The 21,936-nt window shown below is 42.9% G+C and overlaps 2 protein-coding genes across 4 annotated transcripts; both read right to left on the reverse strand.

Annotated features, from left to right (window-relative positions):
* Window positions 1-2,580, reverse strand: LOC106586424 (translin). Of its 3 annotated transcripts, XM_014173661.2 has the most exons (7): window positions 2,335-2,580; window positions 1,977-2,070; window positions 1,735-1,740; window positions 1,502-1,598; window positions 1,175-1,290; window positions 836-915; window positions 1-710 (listed from the first exon to the last, which is right to left on the reverse strand). In XM_014173661.2, the coding sequence occupies exons 1-7, from the start codon at window positions 2,398-2,400 to the stop codon at window positions 480-482; spliced, it is 690 nt and encodes a 229-aa protein (XP_014029136.1). In that variant the 5' UTR covers window positions 2,401-2,580; the 3' UTR covers window positions 1-479. The 3 variants fall into 3 exon arrangements, with proteins under 3 accessions (XP_014029136.1, XP_014029137.1, XP_014029138.1); XM_014173662.2 differs by lacking the exon at window positions 1,735-1,740; XM_014173663.2 differs by lacking the exon at window positions 1,502-1,598 and having other exon boundaries at window positions 1,644-1,740.
* Window positions 2,581-8,593: 6,013 nt separating this feature from the next.
* LOC106586425 (high affinity cGMP-specific 3',5'-cyclic phosphodiesterase 9A) lies at window positions 8,594-21,216 on the reverse strand. The gene is made up of 14 exons (XM_014173664.2): window positions 20,312-21,216; window positions 18,718-18,879; window positions 18,528-18,579; window positions 16,662-16,764; window positions 16,395-16,537; window positions 16,156-16,215; window positions 11,856-12,033; window positions 11,411-11,533; window positions 11,154-11,246; window positions 10,964-11,031; window positions 10,751-10,853; window positions 9,990-10,094; window positions 9,670-9,816; window positions 8,594-9,383 (listed from the first exon to the last, which is right to left on the reverse strand). The coding sequence occupies exons 1-14, from the start codon at window positions 20,451-20,453 to the stop codon at window positions 9,174-9,176; spliced, it is 1,689 nt and encodes a 562-aa protein (XP_014029139.1). The 5' UTR covers window positions 20,454-21,216; the 3' UTR covers window positions 8,594-9,173.
* Window positions 21,217-21,936: the final 720 nt, after the last annotated feature.

Genomic DNA, 21,936 nt, shown 5'->3' on the forward strand with positions numbered 1-21,936 from the left:
TCAAAATCATCATTTATTTGCTCATGAACTAAAACAGAATAAGTGCTTCTTAAACATGGTAGGTAACACTTTCTCTTTACTTCTGGGTGGAGGTTTACACCCAGTCAGCACCCCCTTAAATGAAATTAACAACAATAATTCATACACCAGTACAAAACATATGAACAGCAAAAACCACGGAAAGATAATAACAGGCATATTACAGTATGATGTTGGATATTACAGTGAACATTTCCAAACCCCAGTAATCAAACTGGAACAACCCCTCCCCTTCAAACTGTGCCTCTATATCAAAGGCTTTCAAACCCCACTGACAAGACTGTCATTCATCACATGCACAAGTCTGTCCTAGGCTAGTGGGGCCACAGACCTCCTATTCCTGCCATTCAGCAGGTCAAGACTCCACAGTCCCAGTTATGGAGAGGTCAGGTGCCAGCCTAGGGTAGAGCCCCGGCCCTACACCTCCACCCCCAACAGCTCTACTTGTCTCCCCCAGCCTCCTGCTCCTTGGTCAGGCCACGGATAGACAGGTCGTAGACCACCTCCTCTATCTTCTTCACGTCGTACTTGAGGCCGTCGTAGCGCTTCCTCAGGGGGTCGTTCTTGAGGTTGAGTAGTCGGAAGCCAGAGTCCAGCTCGTTGATGAAGTTGGAGATTCGGAGGGGGCGGCCATAGTCCCCTGCTGTGACGCTGTTCACCGCCAGGCGAGACTAGAGAGGACAGACACAGATGACTTTATACATGTAAATAATCCATCCAAAAAGTAATCTTATATTATTGAAATTGGTATTGTCTGATGTAATAGAATTTATGAAGCCACTTAATTCATTCTCACCAGTTCACTGGCCATGATCAGCACACCTGCCAGGTAATCCTCAACATCGAGGTGGAATCCCTTCTCTCGCACCACCTCGACTGCAAGAAATGGGGAAAATGTATGACCACCACAGCACACTACTTGACTGCCGATTGACTGTCTGAGAGGAACAGTCTGCGATTGCACCCATTGCCTTGAGAAAAGCTAAACTCAAGGCAATAGGTGCATTCGTATTAGCTTGCCTAGTGCTCATGGTGGGCAGAGATTTACCAATGGAATGGTCTAAAATGTTCAAACTCCATCCACCGGGGGAACCGGGAAAGCTAAAAAAAAGCACCGAAATGAACTGATACCTACTTCCTAGTATTTGTGCCACTTCATCGCGTGTCACCAGAGACGCACTCTCCAGGTAGACCACGAACGCTGCCAGGAAGGCCAGGCGCTGCAGAACAAACCTCCAGTGCTCATGGAACCTAGAAGCAGAGTGAAGGATGGAAAATGACGTGTTAGATTGTCCTTTCAATAACAAGGAGAGAAGACACGCAGACAATATCATTCCATTACTTAACATGGTAATACAGAGACTTGAAATTTCCCTTGAATTTCATTCTGTGGACCGGGGACTGTGAATAAGTAGTTATGAATAAGTAGCCAACTTCAGATTCACCCATGTGTAGGGCCTACCTGTAGTACTGCTCCACTGGGAACTTGTTTTTGAGTTCTCCAAGGTGCATCCTGACTGTACAAAACAGTTCCTTGGCCTTTGCGCACTTACTGGGGACTTATGTCAGACAGGGGGACAAGAAAGAGACGTTTATGTAGCTACCTGTAATGCTGTTCCAGGGGGAATTTTGGTTTGAGCTCTCCAAAGTACATATGGACTGGGCTTAACCGTTCCAGAGCAATTACACACTTACTGGGAACTAGAGTGACAGGACAAAACAGAAACAGTTATGTCAAGGTGATGGAGACCTGCAAAGCAATGAGTCAGTCAGGAAGGTAAGCCATCATAAGTGATAGTCCAGAGTCGTATTCACTAGGCTAAAAACAGAAGAAAACGGAACAAAACAGTTAGGGACTACCTTAACTGATTGTAAAACGTTTTGCTACGGTTCACTAATGAATAACTAAATTACACCTCATGCGATTGGGCACTCACTCTCTTTGAAGCCAGATGGTTGATGGACACTTTGGAGCAGGGTCAGGATCTCCCTCGCCGTCTGTTCCAGAACCTGTACCACTTTTCTTATGTCCTGCAAGAGAACATCCGCTGTTAGCTAGCAAGACATCTGATTTTGAAGAAACGAAATGCATGCATGTGTGTCCTATCAGCGGCCCTGACGTTAGTTAGCAATACATACATTTGCACACAGTGTTTAACATACAGTGCATTTAATGGATGTTATTATATTCCTCACATATTCGATGCAAACCTTACTGACTGCGAGTAAATTGTTAGTGGTTCGGTGCTAGCTCGATTGACAAAAACATTAGCAAGCAGCCTGTTGATTGATTACCTCTCTTATTTCTTGATCAGCACTCAGAAAAGCCTGAATGTAGCTGAACATTTCCGTGACAGACATATTACACAAATGATTGTATTTTGAAAAAAGATATGATACTTTGGTTCTTTCTGCAAAATGAATCAAAATAGTTGGTAGTTAAACCACAGTTTCTAAACCCAGAGGCGCAACATCGCGAGATTTCTGGGAACGCTTGCGAAACAGACCAAGTAAAGCAGATATTGGGTACAATATCACATTACACAAGGACCTTAAGGGACATATACACATTTATAATTCTAACAGCTTTTTTGTATTTAATTGTCTTCAAATATTGTTCAATTTATTTTTGCACGGTAATAAAATGTGGTGTTTTGTTTGTATTTGTGAATATGACATTTGATTTGGGTGCTTGACTGCCGTTGAACGCTCGGAACAAACGTCCCCCTCGGCCAGAGTGTCCAGTGTGCGCTCTGAACGCTCCAAATGTTACAAATGGACAATCTGACAGCTCTCTGGATGTAGGAAGGCCCAGAGCACACTCTGACACTCCAGATTGAATTTACAAATACACCCGAAATCATAAAATGTCTAGCTGGTCATGTGTTACGCTAACAAGCTAGCAAGACGTTGCATAGCAACAGCATCAACTTCCGGTAGACAGGCAAAGCTCTAGTACGCTCAACTGGAACGATACTCTTAGTTTACAGTATACTAAAATCAACTAATAGTATGTAGTATACAGTATGTTAGTATAGGTATTCGAACACAGCTACTTAGTGCCTGAGTTGACGGCCAGCACATGCGCAGTTTGGCGCGAGACGACTGTTACCAAAGATGATCGACATACTGACAAGATACAGTACTTGTCTCTCCGCGTTAACAATTTGAATCGTTGTCCACGAAGCGGGAATGTGGGCTGCGGATCCTTTAGAATTGGTGGATACGTCTCATTATTGTAGTTATTTGAATATTCGATGAGGGTTGTTGACGTCAACTGCCTGTATTCAGTGGAGAGAGACGCTATGCTACTAGCATTAGCCTCATGTCAGAACACCCCTAAGGGGCCCCAGTGTTAAGGATCACCGTGGCAGAGGTGTTGTTGCCTACTCTTACCACCTGGGGGCGGCCAGTCAGGAAGTCCAGGATCCAGTTGCAGAGGGAGGTGTTTAGTCCCAGGGTCCTTAGCTTAGTGATGAGCTTCGTGGGCACTATGGTGTTGAACGCTGAGCTGTAGTCAATGAACAGCATTCTCACGTAGGTGTTCCTTTTGTCCAGGTGAGAAAGGGCAGTGTGGAGTGCGATTGAGATTGAGTCATCTGTGGATCTGTTGGGGTGGTATGCGAATTGGAGTGGGTCTAGGGTGTCTGGGAGGATGCTGTTGATGTGAGCCATTGATGTGAGCCATGACCAGACTTTCAAAGCACTTCATGGCTACCGACATTTAGGCATTCAGAGAACTGGCAGTGTGGTGCCAGGACAACAACCTCTCCCTCAATGTTTGAGTTTGAGTTTATTTTATTTTTACAGGGACAGTGCACATTAATAATCAACGTTTCAGTAAAAGTGCCGGTTTTAGCCAGCCGGCTAATTATCAACCGCAGTCCCTGGGCAGGTTATTAAAAACAATTACAATATAGACAATCATTGAACAGTGAGCACACGCAGAGTAACATAGGACAAGCAAGACATAGCATACAGACAGAGCAACATAGGACAAGCAAGATGTAGCATACAGACAGAGCAACATAGAACATAAAGCAACAAGACAAAATCCATAAAAACAACAAAGTGTTTCCACACCTCACAAGCTACAGACAACATGGAAAGCGGCAATACACAGCTAGGGATTATGTTCACAAGTCTGATTGACCTTTAGCCATGTCTTCATGCATTTTGTGAAAGTGTGATATGTGGTGCAGTTATGTGTGTCTGATGGCAGTGTATTCCAGACATGGGAAGCTCTCACAGAGAAAGCAGATTTACTAAAGGTGCTTTTCCTTAAGGGAACTATACAGTCACCTCTCATGGCAGACCTTGTGGATCTGCTGCCATATGTTTGGGTTTTCTGTTTAACAAAAATACTGAGTGGAGGGGGAGCCAGGCCATTTAGGATCTTGAATACAAGACATGCGTCAGTGTATTGCACAAGATTTTCCCAACTCAGGAGTTCATGCTTTCTGAGGATGTAACAGTGATGATGGCTATTGGGCTTCCTATCGAGCACTTTGAGAGCCTGTTTGTAGACAGACTGAATAGGTTTTAATGTTGTATAGCAAGCTTGGGTCCAACTAGTCAAGCAGTATGTTAAGTGGGGTAGTATCATCGATTTGAAATACAGTTTTGCTACCTCTGTGGTCAAACAATTTCGTATAAATCGGAAATTAGCTAGGTTGAATTTGGTTATTTGAATTACCTTTTTCACATGCTTTTTAAAAGAGAGGTTGGAATCAAGTATGATTCCAAGGTACTTAAAATCAGATACCACCTGGAGCTTCTCCCCTGACATCTGGCTCAGTAGCATCTGTTGCCCTCTTAGTGAAGAACATGCAAACAGTTTTTTTTCACATTGAGATGCAAACACGAGTCACTGAGCCACTTTGTAACCTGGACCATTACAGTAGTGAGTTCTTGTGCAGCTTGTTGTTTGCTCTTTGCATGCACATATATCACTGTATCATCTGCATACATTTGAACTTCAGACCCAGTGCGAACGGAAGGGAGATCATTAATGTACAGGCTGAACAGGAGGGGCCCCAGTATTGACCCTTGGGGCACGCCCACATCATAGCTAAGAGTGGGCGACAGCTCATTGCTCACTCTGACACACTGAGTTCTGCCTTCAAGGTATGATTTCATCCATCTCAAGGCATCGGGGGAAAAGTTGAACTTGGACAATTTTGTGATGAGAATCTCATGGTTAACAGTATCGAAAGCCTTCCTTAGGTCCAGAAACACAGCCCCAACAACGCCCCCTTTGTCCATCTTGGACTTCACATTTTCCAGAAGAAAGCAGTTGGCCGTTTCTGTGGAGTGTTTCGCTCTGAAGCCAAACTGCATGGAGTGTAATGTGAAGGGGCTGTTGTTGAGGTGGGAAATCAGTTGTTCTGCTACACACCTTTCAACAACCTTCGACACTACAGGTAGTATACTAATGGGCCTGTAGTTACTCACGTCAGCAGGGTCGCCCGATTTAAAGATGGCCGTTATTATGGCTGACTTCCATACCCTTGGAAACACCCCCAGACCAATAGATGTGTTGGTGACCTTAGTAATGGGGCCAATGAGTGACTCTTTGTAGTTTTTAAGAAAGGTAGAGTCCAGCCCAAACACATCTTTGGATTTAGAGTTCTTTAGTGAGCTAATCACCTTGTTCACCTTTGACTCAGAAACCTCCCTTATGATGAAGACAGGTTGAGCGTCATTCACTAGCACTGAATGTAAGCAAGACAAAGGAGCTGATCGTGGACTACAGGAAAAGGCGAGCCGAACAGGTCCCCATTAACATCGACGGGGTTGTAGTGGAGCGGGTCGAGAGTTTCAAGTTCCTTGGTGTCCACATCACCAACAAACTATCACGGTCCAAACATACCAAGACAGTCGTGAAGAGGGCACAACAAAACCTTTTCCCCCTCAGGAGACTGAAAAGATTTGGCATGGGTCCCCAGATCCTCAAAAGGTTCTACAGCTGCACCATCGAGAGCATCCTGTCCGGTTGCATCACCGCCTGGTATGGCAACTGCTCGGCATCTGACCGTAAGGCGCTACAGAGGGTAGTGCGTACGACATATTACATCACTGGGGCCAAGCTTCCTGCCATCCAGGACCTATATAATAGGCGGTGTCAGAGGAAAGCCCATAAAATTGTCAGAGACTCCAGTCACCCAAGTTATAGACTGTTTTCTTTGCTACCGCACGGCAAGTGGTACCAGAGCGCCAAGTCTAGGACCAAAAGGCTCCTCAACAGCTTCTACTCCCAAGCCATAAGACTGCTGAACAATTCATAAAATCGCCACCGGCCCTGCTACTTACTGTTGGTTTGTTACCTATGCATAGTCACTTCACCCCCATTACCTCAACTAGGCTGTACCCCTGCACACTGACTCGGTACCGGTGTCCCCTATAGCCTCGTTATTCTTATTGTGTTACATTTTATTATTACTTTTTATTTTAGTCCACTTGGTAAATAGTTTCTTCTTCTTAAACTGCATTGTTGGTTAAGGGCTTGTAAGTAAGCATTTCACGGTAAAGTCTACACTTGTTTTATTCGGCGCATGTGACAAATAAAGTTTGCTTTGAATATGTGTAACAGTACAGCTTCCATCCCTCTCCTGCCCCTACCTGGGCTCGAACCAGGGACACTGCACACATCAACAACTGTCTCCCACGAAGCATCGTTACCCATCGCTCCACAAAAGCCACAGCCCTTGCAGAGCAAGGGGAACAACAACTTCAAGGTCTCAGAACGAGTGACGTCACCGATTGAAACGCTGTTAGCGCGCAGCCCACTAACTAGCTAGCCATTTCACATTGGTTACATCGGTTACATATGCATAGCCATCTCGAATTCCGATATAGTGTTTTTTCTCAAAATTGCCGGGATGCCACGTGTCCTACTTATACCAATACCTCATTACAAAACTTCTATTCGATCAAATAAACATCACGTAGCAAATAAGCCATTCATTTTTTATTATTAAACAGTAACATGCAAAACACAAGAAACAGAACAGCCAGGGGGATTACACAAAGACATAAGGAAGAGAACCAAAAAACTATAATACAAATCCACATTATATATAAACAAATACAGACATGTAGCAAATACATTTGTTTGACATTTTGTTTTGTAAACGTTTTAAAGATTCTAAATAGTTTTCCAAATCAGATAAAAAATATTAAGAAAAGGGTCTTTTTCTTCTTACATTTTGATTTGTGTATGAAAAATTTTCCCAATAAAATAAAAGAGATTTATGAAGTACTGACGTTCAATTGTGGAATCAGAGTAGTAAAATAATGTCAAATTTAGATATTTCAATGGTTGTATGCATTTTCTTGCCAAGGTAAAGTTTAACATGAGTCCAGAACACCTCACTATGTAAACAATTACAGAATAAGTGTTCAATAGATTCATTTTCTAGTTCACAAAAACGGCATTCACTGGTAAATCAGGTATATATTTTGAAATCAAGCCATTACACGGATATCCTCTATGGATAATCTTAAAGGAGATGTCCTTTACTTTATTGGTCACCACAAATGTGTGTGGAGTGAGCCAAGCACAGCGCAAGTTTACATAAAATGATGAAGCCCAAAAACATATTGCAGAGGGAATAGACTTCCTGTAGAAAATATCCCTTAATAAACGATTGTTGAATTTCTTATCTAGTAAACCTATGCCATTTACCTGGATATCGCTTACAATAGGTGAGGTTCCAAAATATGCATTATTCTGAAGTAAAGATTTTATCCCACTAGATATAGCTTTTATAACAGTGTCATATTCCTTGCTTGAAACCTCACAGTTGTATCTTTCTATAAATTCTCTCTGCGTAAATAGATTCCCACTAATACTAACTAATTGGCTGACAAGGACAAGGATTTTCGAGAACCAGTTACGGTAAAATAACATATTGTTTCTATGTAATATCGACCCATTATTCCATATAAAACATTTATGAGGTAAAAAGTTGTGTTGCCATTCATTTTTGTGTTGAGCAAATTCGACACTCATTGACCGCCATTCAAAAACTCTTTGCTTGGTCTCTGCCATGACCCAACATATGGGTCCTTCGTAAATGTGTGCATTTAGGTGATGTCATAATTTCCTTACATCATCGATTGTTCACCCGTTCCTTTCACCCGTGCCGCGTTCCGAGCTAGTCGGAACTAGGAAATTTGAACATTTCCGCGTTTCCTAGTTCCGACTAGCATTTGAACGCGGCACTTTGCTCAATGTTTTTCACTGCAGTTCCAAAGGTCGTCACTAGTTACCACAGCCACAAAGTCATAAACCTCGCCTATTTCTACAATTTATCTTCTTAAAATTTGATTTTAAACCTAACCTTAACCGTAACATTAACCACACTGCTAACCTTATGCCTAACCTTAAATTTAGACAAAAAGCACATTTTTAAGTAGCCAATTTTGACTTTGTGGCCGAGTGCCATCTAGTGGAAACCTTTTACAAATGATCAAGATAATGAAAATGTATACATTGTACAATGTACATACATTGCGGAATAATATGAAATATGAATATAACGAGAGGAAATGTTTGTTTGTTGTGTTCATTTATTTATCTCTAAGTAGAACACTTAAAAATCTAAAAGTACAATACATGCAAAAACATATTTCATATCATATCTGTTATTTCTGACCTTTTAATACATTATCAATATGAAAAACATCCATATCCACTAGATGGCAACCATAGTCAAGATTTTCAGTGAAGACAAATCCACTAAGCTTTATCCCTATTTTTCAATTAGACAATAGCACTTCTGGTCTTTCGTTTAAGCATATCACTAATAAAAAAACAAAACTGCACACTGATTCTTCGTATGTCTTGTATGTCATATTGTGTAATTAACCACTATTCCTATGCAAATATTTTGAAAAACTGAATATATGCAGTGAAAAACATTTATGTAGCAAAACACAGCAGACAACTCCTGTAACACGACATAGTGAATACCTTGTCTCTACAAAGACCAAAGGAACCATATAAGTGCTTCAATTCACACAACACAAAGCCCTATTTGTGACACAGTCAGTAATGTTACAGCAATGTCCTATCCATTGTGTGGTTGGTTACTCCTGGTTATTCTGTAGACTACCCTATCAGCAGGCCATCACAGAGTGGGTGGTTTCAAGGCATTCCCAGCCTCTGACAGACTATCTGCTGTTTTCTGAGGGTTCTGTAAGTTCTGAGGTGTAGTATCCTTGTTCTTGGCTGCAGCTGCCTTGTCGCTCTGTGCTCGGATCAGTTTCTCTCTCTCTAGGGCTTTCTCCATCTCTGTGTAGTAGTCCAGGGCCTTACGCACCGGGTCTATGATGTGCTGCTACAGGGGCACAGAGAGGAAAAGGGATCTGGATATGTTTATACAAATATGGCAGCTAGGCAGTGCTATAGTTGGGCCAGTGAACCAGTACAGAATACCAACACGGCTGCACCTTACATTTTCTACTGCTTGAGTAATGGCACTCTTTTTCACTCTAAAATATTCACTCTAAAATATGAATGAGTACCAGTCCCTTTTGATTCCACTTAATGCAGAGCAGTTGGGGAAGAAGTTGCATTACAGTGAAGCTACATTAGTGTAGTGGTTGTAGACCGGAAGCTCTTACCTCCAGGCAGGGGAAAAGGTTAGCCAGCTCAATGAAGAGGGGTAAGAGGACGAAGCCAATGAAGCCTGTCTGAGAGGACGGCTTGGTCACCTTGTCCCTGTCCATGAACGGGGTGACAGGAAGACCCTCCAGCTTCTCCATGTCACTCTGAGGGAGGCCAGTTGAGAGCAGGACTTAATTAATATTTCATTTTAGTAGTCTATCTCTATGATATACCGTAGCATACCATTTAGAATGAAGCAGTGTTTTAGCCACACATTCCAAGTTGTATGCTAACAGTTATATTGGAACATAACCAATATGTTGTGGTGCTTAGTTACCTGGTTGTAGAACTCCTGCAGGAGGCAGTCTAACCAGGGCTCAGCCACATCCATAGGCCGTGCTTCGTTGGAGATGTCACTCACTTTGATCATGATCATCATCAGCTGGAGGGAGACAGGGGGGATGTATACACTATTGTTCAGAAGTTTGGGGTCACTTAGAAATGTCCTTGTTTTTGAAAGAAAAGCAAAAAACATTTCCATTCAAATGACATCAAATTGATCAGAAATATAGTGTAGACATTGTTAATGTTATAAATGACTATTGTAGCTGGAAATGGCAGATTTTTAATGGAATATCTACATAGGTGTACAGAGGCCCATTATCAGCAACCATCACTCCTGTGTTCCAATGGCACATTGTGCTAGCTAATCCAAGTCAATCATTTCAAAAGGCTGATTGATCATTAGAAAACCCTTTTGCAATTATGTTAGCACAGCTGAAAACTGTTGTGCTGATTAAAGAATCGTCAACAGTGAACGGTAGTGTACGCATCACTTTAATCCAGTCAGGAAGAGCCCCAGGCTGGTACCCTATCAGCACGAGTAGATACCAAGATTCTCCCATCTGATGTTGCTAGGCAACATGGCTGTAGACTCCTATGGTACCATGGCAACATCTGACTAAAAAGGAACAGGGAGTACCAGGATGACATTTACCTGACATCCAGTCTTTGTGACATTTACATGACACCTCATAAACACTGGGCTAAACAGAGGACTATTTCTGAAACATACTGTTTATTCATACCCTTTCTTACCACGTCTCTGTGGTCCTTGTTGCTGAAGTCAAAGACAGGCAGGATGGACTTGAACTTGTTCAGGATCTCGTTATGTCTCGTCATATCAGTGGCCAGGATACATCTAAGAATAATTAAATGCCTTGAGTTGATGCACTCGCCACACATTACGGTTAGATCAAAGTAAACATATATTTGTGTTGGTGAAGAGGATGCGAAGAAATACATTCTCACTTGATTATGCCCTCTCTTATCCGTTTATACTGTTCAGTTGTCAGATTTCTGAAAATGTTGTTTTCATTCTGTAAGAAAGACAAACACTTTACTGTTGACATCTGCAAAGTTGACCCACACACACCATAGCCCAACTTCAGTCACCCATGCCAATACCACCCATAACTTCTCCAGTCACCCATAATCATACCTTCTCCAGGATCTCAAAAGCCACAGCACAGTGGTGATTCTCAAGGGGGGAAATGTCATTGTAGCGCAGGGCCAGTTCTGTACGAGCATTTATCTGAAAGATAGAGCTGATAGTGAGCTATCAATTCATGCGCACACACACACACACACACACACACACACACACACACACACACACACACACACACACACACACACACACACACACACACACACACACACACACACACATCTGTGGTGGTCAGATAGATAGGTCACCTGGTAAGCATTGTTGTATCCCGTGTGATCAAGGTCGTGACAGGCTGCGGAGGTCAGCATGGTGAGCAGGTCAATGCTGTCAATCTTACTTTTCAGGTCCGTCAGCCAGATCAGCCCATACATCTACCAGAGAATAAAGAATCGCAAGAGCAGCAGTCCAGAGAGAATACAACTCAATGATGGATAATTGCGATAACAATTGAGTCTATTTCTTAAATCGGTTGAGGGGCCTGGATGCCCTAACCAATCAGGGTTTAGGGTGATTGGATAATTGGATCGTTTTATATGATTGCACAGAGGAATGGGACTACATGATTTCCCCTGACCACCCACTTTTTCTCTCTCTCACACACACACACACACACACACACACACACACACACACACACACACACACACACACACACACACACACACACTCTCTCTCTCTCTCTCTCTCTCTCACCATCTGGGTGACACAGAAGCAGTGTTTGAAGTTGTGGAAGGGGATGTTGTTGTAGCGTTTGTACACCTCATACAGGAACTGGTGCAGCACCTCAGGCTCAATGTTAAAGGTGGCAATGAAGTCCAGGTCTGTGTACATGACCTGCAGTAGAACCATGATCTCTGCATCCTCCCACTGCCTGCACACACATAGCAGGACAAGTCAAGAGTCAAAGGTCAAATCATTCATTTTTAGGAGGTCATAAAACCGCTTGTGTATATACTGACAATCACAAGTCTAGCTTTCTTGAGATTAATATAGGTGTGCCCCAGGGTTCCATTTTAGCTCCTGTGTTGTTCTCCATTTTTATTAATGATTTGGGAAATGGGATGCAACCAGCAAAGTTAGATCTATATGCAGATGATACAGTTATATATTCATGTGCTCCTTCTCTGGTTCAGGCTGTTGAAGAGCTCCAGACTGCTTTTCAGTCACTTTTCAGTCACTCCCTTTATGGTCTCAAATTGGTCTTGAATGTACAAAAAACTACATTCATGACCTTTACCAGAGCTAGAACTCTGCCAGAGAACGTTAGCATTGTCACATCTGCTGGCTTATCCATTGAAAGTGTCATCCTACCAATACCTAGGTATTTGGTTGGATGACGAATTGTCCTTTAAAGTTCATGTGGATAATCTTGTGACAAAGCTTAAATTGAAATTGGGTTTTTATTTTTGTAATAAGGCTTGCCTCCCACTTATGGATAGAAAGAAGCTTGTTCAGGCCACTTTTCTCTCTGTAATTGATTACGGTGACTTGTTGTATATGCATGCAACCTCCTCCGTCTTACAGAGACTGGACTCTGTTTATCATGCATCCTCGCGTTTTATTACAAATGCCAAGTCACTCACCCACCATTGCACATTGTACCAAATGGTAGGTTGGACCTCACTTTATATGTGCAGAAAGATACATTTGTATGTGTTCATCTACTGTACAAAGCCCTTTTGGGTAAACTCCCTCTTTGCCTCTGTAGTCTGGTCTCCTACACTACCAGCAGTTACCATACCCGGTCTGCTAGGTGGTTGCTACTTAGTCCTTAGGACATTCACAGTATTAGGCTGTGAATCTCTGCCTTCTCTTCTTGCGCACCAGACGCATGGAATATTCTAAAATCCATGCTTTATCTAGATATGTTAGTGCCACTGAATGAATTTAAAATATTGATGGGAGACTCTGTTACAGAGGAGTGTAAATGCTTTTTTTTAGGTTGGATCATGTTGTTGTATTGTATTGTTGTATGTTTTAATGATGTAATGTATTTATTGTTGCTGCCTTCTTGGCCAGGTCTCCCTTGAAAAAGAGACTCTGGGTCTCAATGGGCTTTTCCATTGAAGGTTAAACATACATACACATATATGTAACTCCAAGTCAATCACACTTCTGTGAAATCAAACTGTCCACTTAGGAAGCAACACTGATTGACAATAAATTTCACATGCTGTTGTGCAAATGGAATAGACAACAGGTGGAAATTATAGGCAATTAGCAAGACACCCCCAATAAAGGAGTGGTTCTGCAGGTGGTAACCACAGACCACTTCTCAGTTCCTATGCTTCCTGGCTGATGTTTTGGTCACTTTTGAATGCTGGCGGTGATTTCACTCTAGTAGTAGCATGAGAGGGAGTCTACAACCCACACAAGTGGCTCAGGTAGTGCAGCTCATCCAGGATGGCACATCAATGCGAGCTGTGGCAAGAAGGTTTGCTGTGTCTGTCAGCGTAGTGTCCAGAGCATGGAGGCGCTACCAGGAGACAGGCCAGTACATCAGGAGACGTGGAGGAGGCCGTAGGAGGACAACAACCCAGCAGCAGGACCGCTACCTCCGCCTTTGTGCAAGGAGGAGCAGGAGAAGCACTCCCAGAGCCCTGCAAAATTACCTCCAGCAGGCCACAAATGTGCATGTGTCTGCTCAAACGGTCAGAAACAGACTCCATGAGGGTGGTATGAGGGCCCGACGTCCACAGGTGGGGGTTGTGCTTACAGCCCAACACCGTGCAGGACGTTTGGCATTTGCCAGAGAACACCAAGATTGGCAAATTCGCCACTGGCGCCCTGTGCTCTTCACAGATGAAAGCAGGTTCACACTGAGCACGTGACAGACGTGACAGAGTCTGGAGACGCCGTGGAGAACGTTCTGCTGCCTGCAACATCCTCCAGCATGAAAGGTTTGGCGGTGGGTCAGTCATGGTGTGGGGTGGGGTGGCATTTCTTTGGGGGGCCGCACAGCCCTCCATGTGCTCGCCAGAGGTAGCCTGACTGCCATTAGGTACCGAGATGAGATCCTCAGACCCCTTGTGAGACCATATGCTGGTGCGGTTGGCCCTGGGTTCCTCCTAATGCAAGACAATGCTAGACCTCATGTGGCTGGAGTGTGTCAGCAGTTCCTGCAAGAGGAAGGCATTGATGCTATGGACTGGCCCGCCCGTTCCCCAGACCTGAATCCAATTGAGCACATCTGGGACATCATGTCTCGCTCCATCCACCAACGCCACGTTGCACCACAGACTGTCTAGGAGTTGGCGGATGCTTTAGTCCAGGTCTGGGAGGAGATCCCTCAGGAGACCATCCACCACCTCATCAGGAGCATGCCCAGGCGTTGTAGGGAGGTCATACAGGCACGTGGAGGCCACACACACTACTGAGCCTAATTTTGACTTGTTTTAAGGACATTACATCAAAGTTGGATCAGCCTGTAGTGTGGTTTTCCACTTTAATTTTGAGTGTGACTCCAAATCCAGACCTCCATGGGTTGATAAATTGGATTTCCATTGATTATTTTTGTGTGATTTTGTTGTCAGCACATTCAACTATGTAAATATATATATATATATATTTTAAACAATGTACTAACTGTAACCTACTGTATGTTTCATATGTAGCAATAACCACTTTAAATGTGCCCTTTAGTGTCCTGGCCAAGGGTTGATAAATAAGGTAAAGTGATGGATTAATAGATTTCTGGATGCAGTAGCTCCGGATGAGCTGCCCTTTTGACTAATCTCTGTACGGGTCTAACAAACACTTACCTGGAATATTTAATCATATATATTCAGAGAACAGTTTTGAAAGTGGTCCTAGAGTAAATGTCACAACAATATGGGTTATTGTAAGGTAGTGTCAAATGGTGGGTGTAGCTGGTGCATGGAAGTCAGGCGCAGGAGAGAAGAGATGAGTGGACAAAGCACTTTACTGAGGCAATTATTAGAACAGAACGCAACCACGTCACAAAATCAAATGCCCACAGAACAAGTGAGGCAGCACAAAGAACAACAACCAAGTAAAGTACTGGCTGCCACAAAGCACGGGTACAAAACAAAACCCGGCGCAACCCAGCCGGAAGCGTGCCAACCTTGACAATAAACAATACCCCACACAGACATGGAGGGAACAGAGGGCTAAATACACATAGTAATTATGAGGAGATGTAAACCAGGTGTGCAGGAAAACAAGACTAAACAAATGGAAAATTAAAGGTGGAGAGGCGATGGCTAGAAGACCGGTGACGTCGACCGCCGAATGCCGCCCGAACAAGGAAAGGGACCGACTTCGGCAGAAGTCGTGACAGGTAGCTAGGGTTTCAAAATTCCAGGAACTTTAAATAAATTCCCTGGTTTTCCCAAAATCCTGTTTGGAGGATCCCAGAACCAAGAGGAATTAAGCAGGAAATCCGGAACCCTCCATCCAGGATTTCTGGAAAAGTAGGGAATTTATTGACAGTTCCCTGAATTTCGTAACCCTAATGGTAGCTTTAGTTTTTTCCCCAAGTGGCCAATATATATTCCCTCTTTTGAAGTGAGGTCTCCACCTCGTTATGTTAGTTCTAAAAGGCCCTGAAGTAATACATACTGTAACCAAACTGGACTGAAAGCTGTGACGTGCATGTCGTACGCATAATGCATCCTTCAAAAGTGCCTGTGTTAACGAAGCTTGTTATAAAGACCTCCTTTTGATTGGTAAACCCATAGCAGACAGCCATTCATATTGATATGAGCCTGTACCACAGATGAAAGGGTTGAATAACCCCATCCTCTTCAGGCCCAGCTCCCTGTCTCTCCCTGTCTCTCTTTTGAAGCAGCAGGTGCAGATGCTGTTTGTTTATCACACAACAGAGACATTGCTCGACCCTCTCACCTCCCACGCACAACCAGCACTCACAGGACCCTGTCGGTAGTCTCTCTGTAACTCCTACTGTGTAAGAAAGTCCATTAGTACATTTTCTAAGGAAAGTGGAAAAAAGGAAAATAGATGGGGAACTCACCAGTTGTCAAAAGTTGGGGTCTTGAGGTACTGTCTCACTTCCTCTGAAACCTCCAGGGAACTATGGAGAACATAAAATTACTATTCTGTTATTTTCATCTCATTTTTATAATATGATATCCAAATTGTGATCTCAATTGCAACACTACTATTCAAGCAATGGAGTCTTGATAAGAGTGGCACAGCCTATTCATCTGATGTCCCATGGTCTCTATCATCATTGAGTGTAAGTAAACCTGCCTCATCTGCAGGAACTTTTCCCGTACATGTTCACATTCCTCTCTGGTCTTGCGCAGCGTTCTCTTGTGGTAGAAAGGAGAGGGCTTCTGTGTTCCCTCAGATAGCTCTTTGAATAGGCCCAGCCAGCTGAGATGTTCAACACTCTGTGGAGACACAGATACACTAGGCTAGGCAGACACAGTGAACTAACATGATACTGGTGTATGAATGAGCCTTTACACATCATTTATCAAATTCTATCTGTACAGCATCAATAACACAACGTACCTCAAGTTTCTCCCGGAATGACTCAACCTGTCTCTTCATCTCATACACGACTGCAGGAGTCTCACCAGCCTCGATCAGGATCTTCTTCTCCAAGCCCTGCAGTCTGGGGTACAAAACATATGGCCGTCCTGACTCACACAGCCCTGAAGTCTATGGCAATGTTCCCTCTAAGCTGCGGGTGTGCACGGGCACACAGCTCCCGGGACTGCCGCAGAAGAAATATCAGCAATATTAGCCACTTTCAAGGCAATATACCAAAACAAAACTAACTATGCAAGACTTACTATGCAAAACTAACTATGCAAGAGATTTTATTGTAGGCAGAACGCATCCGAGTCCCGTACTCTACATAGACCGGTGCGCCATAACCAATCAGAGTTGCAGTAGGCCTATATGCAAATGGACCATTGCCATACAGTATATGGATCTGTGCCATTCACTTTTAACTGGACTGTTTCTACAGCATGAGCGGTCATGAGCAGATGCGCTTGTTTTGAGATCAAAGCGAGAGCTTGATATAGCGACATGTGGACATTTGTTCATATCCTTTGCTAGTTAGTGAGTTATTAGCCCAGTTATAGATAATTTGTAGTCAGCATTGGGGGAGTGATTGCTTCCTACAAGAGCACAAAACGTGTGCATTTCTAGACATCTTTGAAAAGCGAGTCAAGTAGAGAGCCTTTTTTTGTCTCAAAAGGGGCAGTGTTGTATTTTAAGACAGGCTTTAATAGGCTAAGTAGCCAATAGGCAGAGTACCCCATCATTTGTCTGATTCTCTGTAATAATGTTATGGGAACAATGATGCACTTTATTTTGTAAAGTGGTTTCTTGCATCAAACAACATAATGTTCAGTCACCTCCTTGTCTGAAGGACAAGTGGATAAACAGGTTAATGTCAAGCCCTGCATGTTTTTGTTCAAAGTCTCATAGAATGTAGGCCTACATTGAACACCACACATTGGCTGCTACTATAGGCTGAATGATAGAACAACTATTTCCATGTTCAAATGTTATGGGAGGCATTTTCTCCATTGTTTTTGATGGTAAGCCACTCCGGTATGTTTTTCATGGTATGCCACTCTGGTAGGCCTACATTTTGATCAAATAGCCACAGTAGCCTACTTGACCACTGTTAAAACTAACTTAAAGCGGGTACAGCCTCAGTGTTCACAGTAAACGCACGTCGGAAGTTGCAGAGAATTTTCACAACGTTCAAGTTTGCGCTCAGCAGACCTGACATTTGCTCAGTGACTAAAACAATTAGAGGGAACATTGGTCTGGGGTACAGACTCCCACAGCCCTGCAGTCTGGGGTACAGAACATATGGTTTTCCTGACTCCCACAGCCCTGCAGTCTGGGGTACAGAACATATGGTCTTCCTGACTCACACAGCCCTGCAGTCTGGGGTACAGAACATATGGTTTTCCTGACTCCCACAGCCCTGCAGTCTGGGGTACAGAACATATGGTTTTCCTGACTCCCACAGCCCTGCAGTCTGGGGTACAAAACATATGGTTTTCCTGACTCCCACAGCCCTGCAGTCTGGGGTACAGAACATATGGTCTTCCTGACTCCCACAGCCCTGCAGTCTGGGGTACAGAACATATGGTCTTCCTGACTCCCACAGCCCTGCAGTCTGGGGTACAGAACATATGGTTTTCCTGACTCCCACAGCCCTGCAGTCTGGGGTACAGAACATATGGTTTTCCTGACTCACACAGCTTGGTCCGTTACATGGTCAGTCTGGGATACATAACATATGGCCCTCCTGACTCACACAGCTTTGTCCCTTACGTGGTCTGACAGTTTCAGAATGGGCCCCAACCTTGAGGATGGTCACTCCTGTATATACCATGTCAGCCTTACCTTTTCTCCATGGAGGAGAGGTCAAATCCTAGTGCCACAGCAAGTTCCACACCTGCAACATGAGGTACACAATTCAAATATTAACATCAATATACACAGGCCCTAATGAAACAAACAAGAGTTACAACACAATAACAATGCAAGTATGCCCTCTGTCAGCCAATGTCTCTGGCGCCATGGCAGAGAATACCTAAAGGCTCACTGTTGCAGTCAGCAGCCACCACCTCTAGCTTATAACAGGAGTTAGGACTGTTGGGCTCCAGGCGCGGGGAGATGTTGATGATGTTGCCCTTAGGGTTGTACAGCTTCAGAATGTCATGGGGTCCTGCCTCAGCTGCAGAGCGGAACAGATCTTGAAAGTAACAAACACACACATGCATGCAAACACAGACAACATTTTAAGTTGATCTCCTGTGAAAATAGCTCAGGCAACCAAGAGCTATTTTTGCCAATACTCAACACTTCAATCAACACTAGTTTCGAGTTTTGCAATCAAACACCCAATCAAACACACACAAACACACATACCTCCTAGATCTCTCTCTGTATAGCAGGTGAACAAAATACTAGGTTTTTATGTGCTCAGCATCTTGGCCAAGCTTTTGTCAATGCCATTCATACACACAAAGATTAGAAGTGAGGGAATATTATTGCCCGAGGCAGCTCTGTAAAGAGGTAATCTAAAGCTATCAATCACACTGTGTCTGTGCCTAAATAGACGTGCAAAACATCTACCAAAGGAATAAAAGGGAGAAGAAAATAAGAGGTGAAATGAGAAGGTAAAGGATTCGAGAGATATTCTTCGAGAGATAATTTTAAACCCACAATCAATTGCACTTTATGATTGCATTTTATATCAATGCTATTTTTGCGCACTCCAAAGAGGTTTATAGGCAGTCAAATCTACAGGCAGTAGGCAGAATCTTTGAAAGAAAATGAATTCTCATTACATTAGCATCTATGAGATGCATCTCAAGCTATTTGATCACTGAATTAAAGTTCATCCCTTTATGCCTGTCCTTGGTACTGTTTGGAAAATAATATTATTGACATGCTATGTATTTATTTATTTGAATGGACTTTCAATAACCCCTTCCCTTTATCTCATTAGAGTAACAACCCACAACAATGCTGAGACCTCAATAACCCTCACATCAATACGTCACATCTCTAGACTCAATTCTAAAGATGCCATATGTACACCATATGTTAGCTTTGACGCAAATGCAAGTGCAGTGTTGTTGTCAGCTGCACCTGTGTCTGTCTCTACCCTGCTGAAGCATCAAGCATGAACTATTTCTCTCTATCAATACAGAGACTGTCTGCTTCTTTTGATGAAGACAACGATTGCATGTCTTTGCATCTTCTGATGGATTGCACTTACATAACTATTTTAGGTCTCATAGTGCTTTACTTGAGTTCTGATCCATTGTTTGATCTGGTAGAGAAGCAATGAAAGTGCTCTGTGCTATTAACCTTTCCCTTTATGTACTTTGTTTATTTATTTCAAAATCAAATCAATTCAAAATCAACATTTATTGGATGTGTACACACTATAGCAGATGTTATTGTGGGTGCAGAGAAATGCTTGTGTTACTAGCTCCTAACAGTGCTGTGAAATGTCAAACAAGTATACAAATCATAAATAATTCAGAGGTTTTGAGAGGTTTCTCATATCAGAGTAATGAGTTCAAAAACAAAATCATGCTTCAGACAACAAAATAAAATTTGATGACATTTCAAAGACACCAAAATAATAAGGTGATATTATTTTAATTGCCTACCTTTGACATCCTGGGCAGGGCAATCCACTGGAAACTCTGCCTGCTCTGGTCTTCCATTCACAGTAAAGTAGATGATTTTTGTTGCCATATCAGTTTTTAAAGCCACTGCCCTCACTGTTCTGAATTTACTGTGTGACCACATTAATTTAGTAGAGACCCACTCCAACGACCCCTCCTCTCTCTCCCTCTGACACACACACTCCTCCTAATGCTATACCCTCCCTTGGCAACAGTTGAATCTGATGCCATGGATTTCCATAAACATTACACTTCTCATATGATATACATTTTATTCAAAGTGATATTGAAAATCTTTTTCGGTACTCACTATTTTCCAAACTTTCATCATTAGTTCTTGTGAATAATATTATTTTTGTGGTCAAGATAAGGCTTGCTGTCTTGATACCTCCAAAACGATATATGACGCTGTCTCAGATTTATTTGTTGAGTCTAGTCACGTGTGTTAAGGACGTCTGGAAGAAGAAAACGTGTTTTCTGTCTCGCGATTCGTTTTATTTATGTAAAAATAGTCAAATAAGTGCCATGAGAGAAACTAAGGCACCAGCGGCTATTAAGCTGGCTAAAGCTTTGTTTGCTTTGAACCTGAAAGAGGAGCCTGAATTCAAGACGAAAGTCCAGGAGATGAAGAAGCGACCCAACAAGGTTGGTTTTCCCAAATTGCACTGGACTGAAATCCACATCATGCACGTGGGACCACGTTCTCAAGCTATACCCAAAACATATACATTTTATTCTAGACAATAGATGTGTTAGTTTATCTAGCCACATTGTTTCCACAAGGGGTGTGCTATAGCCGCATTAGCCTGGTAGGTAGCTAACTAGGAAGCTAGCTAACAGTAGCTAACGCCTAGCATCACCCAAAATTCAAACCAAAGTTTCTAAACCCAGAGACGCAACATCGCGAGACTTCCGGGAACGCTTGCAAAGCAGACCAAATCAAATGTTATTGGTCACATACACGTGTTTAGCAGATGCTATTGCAGGTGTAGCGAAATTCTTGTGTTTCTAGCACCAACAGTGCAGTAATATTTAACAAGTTATATCTAACAATTTCACAACAATACACACATCTAAAGGAATGGAATTAAAAATATATAAATATTTGGATGAGCAATGTCAGAGCGGCTTAGACTTAGATACTGTATATACATATGAGATGAGTAATGCAAAATATGTTAACATTAAAGTGACTAGTGTTCCATTATTAAAGTGGTCAGTGATTTCAAGTCTGTCAATAGGTCAGCAGCCTCTAATGTGCTAGTGATGGCTATTTAACAGTCTGATGGCCTTGAGGTAGAGGTTGTATTTGTCTCTCGGTCCCAGGTTTGATGCACCTGTTCTGACCTCGCCTTCTGGATGATAGCGGGGTGAACAGGCAGTGGCTCGGGTGGTCATTGTCCTTGATGATCTTTTTGGCCTTCCTGGCCGGTGTATGGGGTTTGAGATGTCAATGAGAGAAGTATAACATTCTTCCTTAGCTGTTCATTTTCTTAATCTAAAGGCACAACCTAAATTCGAGACAATGTCTGAAGTAGTTGAACATGTTATTACACAAACCTCGTGAAAGTGACACACTGACACATTTTAGTTTTCCTCAAAAACAA

The sequence above is a fragment of the Salmo salar genome, chromosome ssa25 (assembly GCF_905237065.1).
Source record: "Salmo salar chromosome ssa25, Ssal_v3.1, whole genome shotgun sequence".
Classification (NCBI taxonomy): domain Eukaryota; kingdom Metazoa; phylum Chordata; class Actinopteri; order Salmoniformes; family Salmonidae; genus Salmo; species Salmo salar.

What these genes read in the sequence shown, in the direction of transcription:
- LOC106586424 (XM_014173661.2), bottom strand. Translation starts at nt 2,400, where the DNA reads ATGTCTGTCACGGAAATGTTCAGCTACATTCAGGCTTTTCTGAGTGCT. An exon ending in CTGATCAAGAAATAAGAGAG is followed by an intron (nt 2,071 to 2,334) that starts GTAATCAATCAA and finishes GTTCTCTTGCAG; the next exon opens with GACATAAGAAAAGTGGTACA. An exon ending in CCAGTGGAGCAGTACTACAG is followed by an intron (nt 1,291 to 1,501) that starts GTAGGCCCTACA and finishes CTCTGCTTCTAG; the next exon opens with GTTCCATGAGCACTGGAGGT.
- LOC106586425 (XM_014173664.2), bottom strand. Translation starts at nt 20,453, where the DNA reads ATGTGGTCACACAGTAAATTCAGAACAGTGAGGGCAGTGGCTTTAAAA. An exon ending in GCTTCTGTGTCACCCAGATG is followed by an intron (nt 11,534 to 11,855) that starts GTGAGAGAGAGA and finishes ATTCTCTGGTAG; the next exon opens with ATGTATGGGCTGATCTGGCT. An exon ending in GATACAACAATGCTTACCAG is followed by an intron (nt 11,247 to 11,410) that starts GTGACCTATCTA and finishes TCTATCTTTCAG; the next exon opens with ATAAATGCTCGTACAGAACT.